This window comes from Eriocheir sinensis, chromosome 15, assembly GCF_024679095.1.
Source record: "Eriocheir sinensis breed Jianghai 21 chromosome 15, ASM2467909v1, whole genome shotgun sequence".
NCBI lineage: Eukaryota > Metazoa > Arthropoda > Malacostraca > Decapoda > Varunidae > Eriocheir > Eriocheir sinensis.
Window position 1 is genome coordinate 15,499,672 of NC_066523.1, and position 10,953 is coordinate 15,510,624.

A 10,953-nucleotide genomic window follows, 5' to 3' on the forward strand; every position below is an offset into this window, starting at 1 on the left:
TTCAGTACTGCCATATCATTCCCTATATCTTTAATGCCACATGCCTTCCAAGAACTCTTTCACTGCCTCAATCACTCGTCCACTCGTCTCTCCACTGAGCCCCAGCAGCAGCACCATCCACTCCCTTCCAGTCCTCCCGTTTACTCCACGTCCCATCTCGCTCAAAAACACATGCATCATCTTCGTTCTCTCCCTGTCATACTTCTTGCATTCCAGCACTACATGCTGCACAGTCTCGTCCACACCCCTGTCACACATCTGGCACACTTTGCTGCGGGACTCAGACCATCTATAGTTCCTTGCATTCACATCCAGACACTGCGCTCTAGCACGGAAAAGATCACCTCCCAGGCTTCCCTCATACCACACCTCACACTTTGGGGCCTCTTTCTCCCTATGCAGTCGAGAGTTTCCTTTCTTTCCATCTCATTCTTCCACTTGCTCAATCCCTCATCTTTAACTGCCATATCTATCACATTCTTCCACTTTCTTACATCCCACTCAAACCCCTCTCCATTTCTGTTTGTTATTCTCCATTCAAACACATTCTGTCTATCTTCAAAGGGTCGGTACACCCACCTACTTAGCATAACATTCCTGTCTATCATTCGCCCACATTTATTCGCCCATTTGCCATCTCTTATACTCCACAAGTATACTTTCCTTGCTAATCTTGCATCCTCCATTTGTTCCAGTCTCACTTTATATCTCAAGGTTGCCTTTACTAGTCTCCCTAAACGTGCTCCATCCCATGTCACCCCTAAGAGCCTCTACTGCTGCAAACCTTGGTGCATTCAGTGCCATTCTTGCTACCCTATTCTGCCCCACTTCCAATTTTTCTATCTCACTGTCATTCCATGTCATCACATCCATTCCATACATAATGCTCGGGACACCTGTACAGCAAGAGCAAGAGCATGACTCTCCAGCTCTTGCTCTTGCTCTTGCTGTACAGGTGACCCGTTGGAGAGTCAGGCCTTCATATCGGCACACCCTGTAAAAATAAAACAACACAAGCAGTATCCATTACAAATCTTCCAATTCCTTATTTCTTGCACACCACATCTTTTCCAGAAAACCCTTCATGGCTTCTATAATTCTATCATTTGCTTCATCACCCAGTTCCAGCAGCAGCAGCAGCAGCAGCGGGTCACCTGTACAGCAAGAGCAAGAGCAAGAGGCACAGAGTGGACCAGCGCGGTACTCGGCTCACAGCAACACAAACACTCACCGCAGCTATGTCTGAGTACAGCCGCGTCAAGGTGGGCAAACTAAAACTGAAGGGAGAGAAAAAGTGAGTGCTTCTTTAAGTGATTCAATCTGACAGTCTATTTTGTGAATTATTAAATGAAACTCTGACGTGACCATTTAGGAACAATTAGGAGTTAGAACGGTACAATTCTAGTGTTTGCCCATACTCCCCCCTCTCCCCCGAAACAAGCTTGGGAACCCGTGGAAATGCGGGATTTTGGGTGGGAACACAAAATGCGTCGCATTCGCATATTTTTTGTGTAAAATTGCAGCAGGAGTAGGCGTATTATGGTTAATATTCGTTTTAGTACCGTGCCAGTATTTCATTACCTACCTTATGAAACATCACTAGCTCTTCATATATCTTTTCTACAAACGTTCAACAATCATGGAAATGCTTTCAAAATCCAATTCAAGCACTATTAATTGTTGAAAATAGGGGATTATATATTCATGAAAGCGCAGCCTCCTCTGGCCGCGGCGGCGGTGCAGTTGGTGTTGCGAGAAATACCTTCTCGCAGAAATAAGTCACACATACATGTGGAAGGGGGGGGGGTGCAGCCCCCCCTGGATAGAAGGGGGGGTCCAGGGGGACGAAGCACCCCGTTAGGAGGTCTTAAAGTTTTGTTGGAGTAATTTAAATATACTCCCCCACCCTAAACCTTCTGTGAGCTATTTTGCGGCTGTGGCGGCTGCACTGTCACCGCGGCCGCCTCCAAAGGAGGCTACACTTTCGTGAATATATTATCTCCTATTTTCAATAATAAATAGTCTTTAAATTGGATTTTGAAAGTATTTCCATGATTGTTGATGTTTGTAGAAAAGATATATGAAGAGCTAGTGATGTTTCATAAGGTAGGCAATGAAATACAGGCACGGTACTAAAACGAATCCTTACCCGTATTATTTTCAAGACATTGTTTTCATGGGCAAAATATGTCTACTTTTTTGTGGAGTTAGTTTTTTTCTGCACAAACCAGTAAAAAACCTACTTTTTGGGGGGTACTTAATATCAGGAATACTAGAGCTCCCCGTAGCCCACTCCACCACCACCACTACTACTACTACTACTACTCAGGCTTTATGTGATGAATGATTTAGAGGTGATGATGTAAATGAATCATATATGGGTAGTAATGTTAATCAGCAGTGGAGGGTAACTAGCTATTCAAAGCACCATTAACAATATCTTGAACATTCGCAGGTCACACAAGAAACACAAGTCAAAAAAGAGGAAGGCAGAGGATGAAGATGGTGGCAGCAGCAGCAGCAGCAAGAAGGACACCGACACTGCTGACCATGGAGGCTGGTGGTGCTGCCAGGCGCTGCATCAGGCAAGGCAGCAGAAGGGAGGGGGGGAGGGGGCAGCTAGGATCATTGAGGGGTCAAGATTTCCCTTTCCTGGATGGTAGAACAAATGTTAATCGACTGCATCATATCAATGTGCTAGTCTGATCACTAGCTTAACTTATCAGACCAGGCATATCTTTTTACCCCACTGTATGCCAATGGAGATGTCCTTTAGTCATAATAATCCTCCACTATACCAGAATGTAGAAGTCTTTTTACTCCAATGATAACCCACTATCTTGATTCTTGAGTCTATAGTGTAGACATCTTTTTGCTTCATACCCCACTGTACCCCAATATAGACATCTTTTTTATGCCAATAATACCCTAGTGTACCCCAATGTAGATATCATTTTACCTAGTGGTCCTTGATTGCAAATTATATCCCAATGATTGGGGTGTGAAAAGATGTGTTTTGACCCCAGTGAACATTGAGGTATGGTTCACAATCAGGGATCATTGGGGTAAAAAGAGGTTTCATGTTCATTGGGGTAACATAAGGGTTCATTGGGGTCAGTTCACAATGAGGGATCACGAGGATAAAAAGAGGTCTTAGGTTAAGATTTGTTTTAGTACTGTGCCCGTATTTCATTATCTACCTTATGAAACCACTAGCTCTTCATCTGTCTTTTCTACAAACGTTCAACAATCATGGAAATGCTTTCAAAAACCAATTCAAGGACTATTTATTGTTGAAAATAGGGGATAATATTCACGAAAGTGCAGCCTCCTTTGGCGGCGGTCGTGGCGGGGGTGCAGCTGGTGTTGCGAGAAATACCTCCTCGCGAGAAATACCTCCTCGCGGAAATAAGTCGTATATACATGGGGGGGGGGGTCCAGGAGGTCGTAAAGCAGCTCGTAAAGTTTGGTTGGAGTTGTTTAAATATGCTCCCCAACCCTGAACCCTCTGCGAGCTATTTTGCTGCTGCGGCCAAAGGAGGCTATATGCTTTCGTGAATATTATCCCCTATTTTCAACAATAAATATTCCTTGAATTGGATTTTGAAAGCATTTCCATGATTGCTGAATGTTTGTAGAAAAGATATTTGAAGAGCTAGTGATGTTTCATAAGGTGGGTAATGAAATACTGACACGGTACTAAAACGAATCTTTACCAAGGTCTTATGTTCATTGGGGAAACACAAAGGTTCATTTTGGTACAAAGACACCTTATGTTCTTGTGGGTAAAAAGACGTTTTGTGTACATTGGTATAACATTGGGGTACATTGGGGTAAAGTGATGGGCTGAATCAAATCTGACTGAGCTATGTAGTGTCACATAAAAAGGTAAACTTGCAACTGCCTTAAAAAATGAAAAGGGAAGCTCAGAGAAATAAAACCAGGTTAGGTAGTAGTGCACAGGCAGATGAAACATGCAAGACTGAGGAGCATGAAGGGAAATAGCAAGGGATAGTGAAACCATTTCAAATAGTCCGTTGAGGTGTTGGCTTCCATGGGTCCTTTCCTCCCCTCTGCTCTGCCACACAGTCCCAACACCTATATCTTCCTCACACATGTGTGGCAGAGCAGAGGGGAGGAAAAGACCCACGGGAGCCAATGCCTCAACGGACTATTTGAAATGGTTTCATTATGGGTACGTTTTCAAACAAGTGCAGGCATACCTTGCCAAGTGTAAACCATGAGATATGGCTACAACTACCATGAGATATAGCTCAGCATACTGAATTGCATAATGCTAATAATGAATATTTATTTTTTCTATCTTCAGATGGCAGGCTCTGTGGCTATACAGCTTGGTGATGCTCCTGTGTATGTGCGAGCGCTAGATAATGGCTTGTTTACAGCTGGCGCACCCCATGACCAAGGTGTGTCATTGATATGTCTCAAAATTTCTCACATTTTTATTTATTTTCTATATCTTTTGATACCCTGAAGGGTGTAGAAGAGTTTCTACTTTCTGTTCCTATCAATTATCTCTTATCTTTTTCTCATTCCTCTTTGTCTGGCAGGGGATGGGCCATCACCGGAGGAAGTGCTGACAGCAGTGCCAGCAGGGGAAGAGCGCATCGCCTTCAAGTCTGGCTACAACAAATACTTAGGGGTGGATGGGGCTGGCAAGGTGGTTGGCCGTGCAGACGCCATAGGTCCACGGGAAATGTGGCTGCCGGTGTTTCAGGTGAGGAGAGGCTGTGCTTCTGGGTCTGAATTTGTTTGTTTCATCACTGGAACTGGATATTCAAAAGGTGTATGATAAAGTTCTACATCATAAATTTCTTTACATAATCAAGCAGGTATACCATGCAAGGTATAGAAGGTTAATTATGCCAGTGGATCACTAATTAGTTGAGCAATAGTCAACAAAGGGTGGTAATTAATTAATGGAGGTGCCTCAGTATGGGCACATGTCACTAGTGGTCTCTTTCAGGGTTTGGTTCAGAGCCCAGTGCTGTTCATAATTTACATCAGTGATATAGATGCTGTATTTACTAATTTTATTACCAAATTTGCTGACAACACAAAGATTGATAAGTTGGTCCTTTCAGACCAAGACAGAGAAACCTTCCAAGAATTATATAAAATTTCAGCTTGGTCTGATAGATAAGTGTCAGGTTCTTTATGTTGGAACAAAAAATAGGAGGTGCAAGTACGAAATGTGTGGTGCGAAACTCAAAAGCATATACAGTAGTGTGTTAAGGACCTGGGTGTCATGTTATCTCAAGTTCTTCCAGCAGTGCATCAATGCGGTGAGTAAAGTGAACAGATGCTGGGCTTCATTAAAATAACTTTTCATTCAAGTATTAAGATGTAATACTGCCACTGTACAAGAGTTTGGTCAGATCACACTTAAAATATTTAGTGCAGTTTTGGTCTTCCTGCCATGTGAAAATCATTGCTAAACTAGCTGTTCAATGTAGAAGAAAGATAGTCTCTTCCTTGTAAAGAAACCTTGTGATGAGAGGCTCTCATCTCTTTAACATGTTCTATCTTGAAAAATATTTCCTCAGAAGAAAACTAATTAAATGCTTCGAAATATGCAATGGCCTTATGAATATAGACAAATCCAAATTGTTTTTGATTGGTGACACCTTGAACAAGAAACAACGGCATTAAACAGAAGTAAAAACAAATATGTTCATACTGCACCAAATTTTTCTTCACTAACATTGTAGCAGGAGAATGGAATAAGCTATATCCTTCAGTGGTCCAGTGCAACATGAATGCTTCATTAAAAAAAAAAAAAAAAAAAAAATGAATGCCATTTTCTCCACCTCAACATTCACGAAGACAGACATACAGTCGTAATGGCCAATAGGCCATTTTTGTTGTCATCACTTAGTCTAAAGGATAGATCACCTAGTCTGGACCATAGGGCCTGTGTGATCTGAATATCTGTGTAAATCACTTTTGTCTGGCTTCCTGCTATTGCCATAAGCAGAGAAGGAGTATGTAGGGGTTGACATTAATATGTACCCTGCTTCCTAAGACCTCTAGAATATCAGGACGAGTATATCACGAAGATTAATTTCTTTTTAATTGCCCATTGGGGGACTTCTAGTCAGACTTACTAAGTCTTTAAAACTCATCAGTATCCTCATGGTTTGAAACTTTAATATAATTTAACTTATGCTATTAAAACAAGTTAGATAAAGTGTCATGATAAGTTTTTGAAATTAATATGCACTTATTATTTTGAAAAGTTTGTAAGTGCTTAAAGGATTTGAGATGGACTAGTAACCATTAAATATTGAAAATTTTAATAATCTGGAAGGAAAGCAATTTTCTACTGGTATGTGAAACCCTAAGACTTAAAATTTGCTATCAGAGAATCAAATACCACCCAGTTCCTGACACTGACTGTGACCAATATTGTATATTTATTTCTTTGTTTACTTGGCTTTGTGTAGCTTTATGATGTCAAGTTTTAAATAATTCCTATATCTTTCACAAAAGTGAAGAGTATTTACCGTATTTCCCGCCATATAAGACGCAGTTAAAAAAAAAGATTCGAAAAATCACCCTGCGTCTTATACGCCGATGGTTAGGTTTTGGTAGGCCTGGGGGTTATTGTTACTGGTATGAAACCAACACCCAAAACACCTCCATTTGACACAATAGTTCCCAGCTGTCCACAGAATAAAATATACCATATTTTGCGGCGTGTAAGTCGCACTATTCTTCACTCAGAAAATGCCAAAAAGTTACCCCTGCGAGGCATATGCCGAAGGTACAGATTTTGATTGATTTAAATAATGAATAGTGTGATGCAATAGAAAAGGAAAGTGTGAATAGCAGAAGAGAGGAGGAGGACATGACCATACAGGTCACAAGAAGATGTGCCACACGTGGGAGCCGAGGCGCGTTGTGAACATGAAACACAACACACAACACCTCCACGGTACACCAGTCATCAGTGTGCTGGGTACCTTGGCGGTGATGGTTAAAGCGGCTATTACACGGGAACAATATAGATGGAGCAGGGTGCTGCCTGACATGACTGCTCGGTGATTGTGGGGCGGACATTAGCGGATTAGTCTGGAGGTATTTCTGCTGTGCAGCAGCCCGGTCAGCTGATGTTTCCTGTGATACATGTTTGAAAGAATGGATATCCCTGGATGACTAAAGTGTTTATTGTAAACGCATTTTTGTTTCTCATTGTAAAAATAACTACTATATTAAAACATGATATGATTAAAAAAAATAATCAACATCTATTTCAACTTTAAAGTAGGTATACAGTTCCTGAGAGTCAAGATCAAGACCAAGATTGCCCATTGAACATAGCTTCCCCGTCTGATTACAGTTCCCTCTGTAGCTCGGCGAAAGTTACCGCCTGCACACTGCGCAGTGAGTGAATCTACCAACCAGCCCTTTTGTTAATCATTTCAAAGTCACAGCTGCTCGGGGTAAGCCCACTGTAATTCTTCAACCAACAGTGGAACACTTTGAACACAGTGAAGAGGACAAAGCAACATACGGTATCATATTCATAACTATAAGTAAGGTGGCCGAATGTAATACTGCATACACATTAAGTTTCGGGAAAATGTGGAGTTTTTAATTTTTTTTCTATATATATCTTGCCAAATTATAGGTGCGTCTTGTACACTGGTGCACCTCATATGGCGGGAAATACGGTATGTTTATATTTCATGGTATTACATTCAATGCATCATTGATGTTCTTATTATATGAATACATATTTTTCTTTTACTTTGTGTCCTGTCAAGGAGGGCAAGACAGCTCTTCTAGGTGCCAATGAGTGTTTCTTGGGAGTGGACGAGGAGGACAACGTGGTTGCCGTGAGCCAGACAGCTGGACCAGAACAGATAGTGATGGTGCGGTCCAACATGATGAGGTAATTTGCATTTAACACACACACACACACACACACACAGTTTGGATTTAGGCAAGGAAAGTCGTGTGTCACAAATTTGATATGTTTTTACTTGAGAATAATAGATATAGTACAAGAAAGAGATGGATGGATGGATTGTATAGCCCTAGACCTGAAAAAAAGCTTTTGATTACGTGCCGCATAATAGACTATTGTGGAAATTAAAGTATAGAGGAAGACTGGGAGGCAGTATGAAAAACTGGATGTGGGAGTATCTAGTAGGAAGAGAAATTAGAATAGTGGTAAGGGATGAAAAATCAGAATGGAGAGAAGTGACAAGTGGAGTGCCGCAGGGATCTGTACTTGCACCAATAATGTTCTTGATTTATATCAACGACGTGCCAAAAAGAGTAAAAAGCTACATGAGCTTGTTCGCTGATGATGCAAAGCTGCAAAAAAGGATAAGGACAGAGGAAGATTGCATGAGGTTGCAGGAGGATCTGAATGCAATATGTGAGTGCAGCAACAAATGGGAAATGGAATTCAATGCAAACTAATGTCACATTGAGGATGGGAAAAGGTAAAAACAGGCCCCCGAAACAATGTAAAATGGGTGAAAGAGACATAAGGATGGTTAAGGAGGAGAAGGACCTGGGAGTGACAAATCAGGATTCTTTGATGCCAGAAAAACACATTAACAGGATATTTGGTGATACATATAGACTATTGCAAAATGTTTGATTTGCATTCCACTATGAATATGTATAGATATGATGACAAAAATAATAAAGGCAATGATTAGTCCAAAGTTAGAATATGCAGCAGTGGTATGGTCCCCACACACAAAAAAAGGATGTAAAGAAACTGGAAAGGATTCAGAGAATTGCAACAAAAATGGTACCTGAACACTCAAATCTGCCATATGAAGAAAGATTGGAATGCATGAACCTGCCAACTTTGGAACAGAGGAGAGAAAGGGGAGACTTGGTAATGTTGTTTAAGTTGATGAGTGGTATGGATAAAGTTGATAGAGATGACTTGATGGAGAGAGAGCAAAGGAAAGGATTGAGAGGACACAAGAAGAAGCTGAGAAAGGGAACATGCTTGAGAGACAAAAAGAAGTACAGCTTTCCTCATAAAAGTGTTGATTTGTGGAACAGTTTGGAGGAGGAGGTGGTGGAGGCAAAGAGTGTCCACCAAATGAAAGAAAGATTGGATAAAAGTAGACAAGGAGACAAGGACTATCCGAGCCGAGCTCAGGCCCTGTATGCTTCAAATAGGTAAATACACACACACACCACTCCAGTAGCTACACTGCTCCAGTAGCTCAGAGGTAAAAGTTTTGCACTGCCAGTCTTCAACGTCTGGGAGGCAGAGGTTCAAGCTTCACTCAGGCCGGGATTTTTCCACTGACAAGAAGTGGTTACTGTCCCCCCTCAAGCAAGAGGGATGGGGCGTGTGGTGTGTGGAGGTTCAAGCAGTACTCAGAGACCGATTAATGAACCTTGCTCTAATCAGGGGGGTACTTGCTGATGATGATTACTTCAGCTTGTGACCAGGCCGAGGTGAATTACACACACACTCACACACACACACACACACACACACACACACACACACACACACACACACACACACACACACACACACACACATGCATGTATGCATGCATACACACTTTTACAGTAATGTTAACACACAACACTGACTCACACTAGACCCTAATGACAACTCATTCAACCACATTCTTCCCATAATTTTTCTCCCTTCCACTCCTACCACAATAAAGGGAGTGTGACCGGCCCAAGGAGGTGCCAGAGGAGGAGCGAGGGAAGCTGAGGGATGTCGAGAAGAACTACGTCAAGAAGTTCCAAAAGTTCCAGGACAAGCGACTGCGGATCAATAAGGACGGCGTGGCGGAGCTCAAGGCAGCACGGAATGAGGGCAGCCTGCATGAGGCTCTTCTGGACCGCCGGGCAAAGATGAAAGCTGATAGGTATTGCAAATGACCCCTCAGGCTACTTTTATGTCATCTATGTGTCCTGGTGTCTTTTCCTCCTCTTAATGTCTTGTCTTCTCTTTCTGCCTTCATTTCCCCTTTACCTCCTCCCTCTCTTCCTCTTACAGAAGTTTTGTGTCTTCAGTTTCTTTAAATATCTTCCTCCTTTTTTAGTTGTTTTCTAACCTTCATTCTAGCTTTTGTTGTTTCTCTCTCTATGCTCTCCCTCTTATTTCCTTCTTTATTATCTTTATTTTTCATACTAGTATCTTACCAGGGAAAAATAGTTATGCATAAGACAGTTAATTGAGTTCCTTTGTTCAGATAATAATTGGAAGAAAGATTGAGCTAAGTAGGGGGAGGAGGTGGAATAGGGGATGTCAGTATTGGATTATGTATTGTAGTAGGGTTACCTGTCCTGCAGTCAGATGTGCATATAGTGCGTTAATATAAGATTGGCAACATTTTGAAATGCTAAAATATTTGTAGGAGTAATGCCTCTAAAAAGTTAATAAGTTCTTGAACTTTTCTCGAGCACTAGTGACTGCACACAGGTGGACCTAACACAGTGTTCCTAGGAGCACACTGTCCAGTGTCTAGTGTTTCTAAGATTGTCTTGTCACTTTTTAGAGGTTATTTTTTCCATAAATTTTACATGTAAAGAAGAAATAAGTTGTCATTTTCCTGTATTTATCCTAAGCAGTAACTGATTTCATGAATTTTGTTGTTTAAGCTGACTTCTTTAAAAACTATTGAGTTTCTAGGCAAACAGAAAAGCAGATAGGAATGTGGATCGGTAGATGATTTGTTAGATAGACAAAAGATTACAAGTTAACTTAATTATCTTTTCAACTTGATACTTTGGGTTCATCTTTTGAAATCATTGTTTCTGCCTCAAAATCATTCATAAATCTTTGGCATATGGTGTCGTAAGAGGAAGAACATTATGATTGGAAGAATGATGAATAACCTGGTATATTTTAATTGGAATAATGATAAAAAACCTGGCATATTATAATTGGAATGGAAGATGAAGGACCAGGAATATTATATTTGG

General features: G+C 41.2%; 1 protein-coding gene across 1 annotated transcript; it reads left to right on the forward strand.

Annotated features, from left to right (window-relative positions):
* The first annotated feature begins 1,127 nt into the window (after positions 1-1,127).
* LOC126998945 (protein FRG1-like) lies at positions 1,128-10,578 on the forward strand. The gene is made up of 6 exons (XM_050861235.1): positions 1,128-1,294; positions 2,456-2,585; positions 4,331-4,427; positions 4,572-4,738; positions 7,791-7,918; positions 9,687-10,578. Exons 1-6 carry the CDS (start codon positions 1,239-1,241, stop codon positions 9,904-9,906), a joined length of 798 nt encoding a protein of 265 aa, XP_050717192.1. The 5' UTR covers positions 1,128-1,238; the 3' UTR covers positions 9,907-10,578.
* Positions 10,579-10,953: the final 375 nt, after the last annotated feature.

Excerpts from the sequence above, each read along its gene's own strand:
- LOC126998945 (XM_050861235.1), top strand. The coding sequence starts at position 1,239 with ATGTCTGAGTACAGCCGCGTCAAGGTGGGCAAACTAAAACTGAAGGGA. Across the intron at positions 2,586-4,330 it reads GCTGCCAGGCGCTGCATCAG|ATGGCAGGCTCTGTGGCTAT; the intron begins GCAAGGCAGCAG and ends TTCTATCTTCAG. Across the intron at positions 4,739-7,790 it reads TGTGGCTGCCGGTGTTTCAG|GAGGGCAAGACAGCTCTTCT; the intron begins GTGAGGAGAGGC and ends TGTCCTGTCAAG.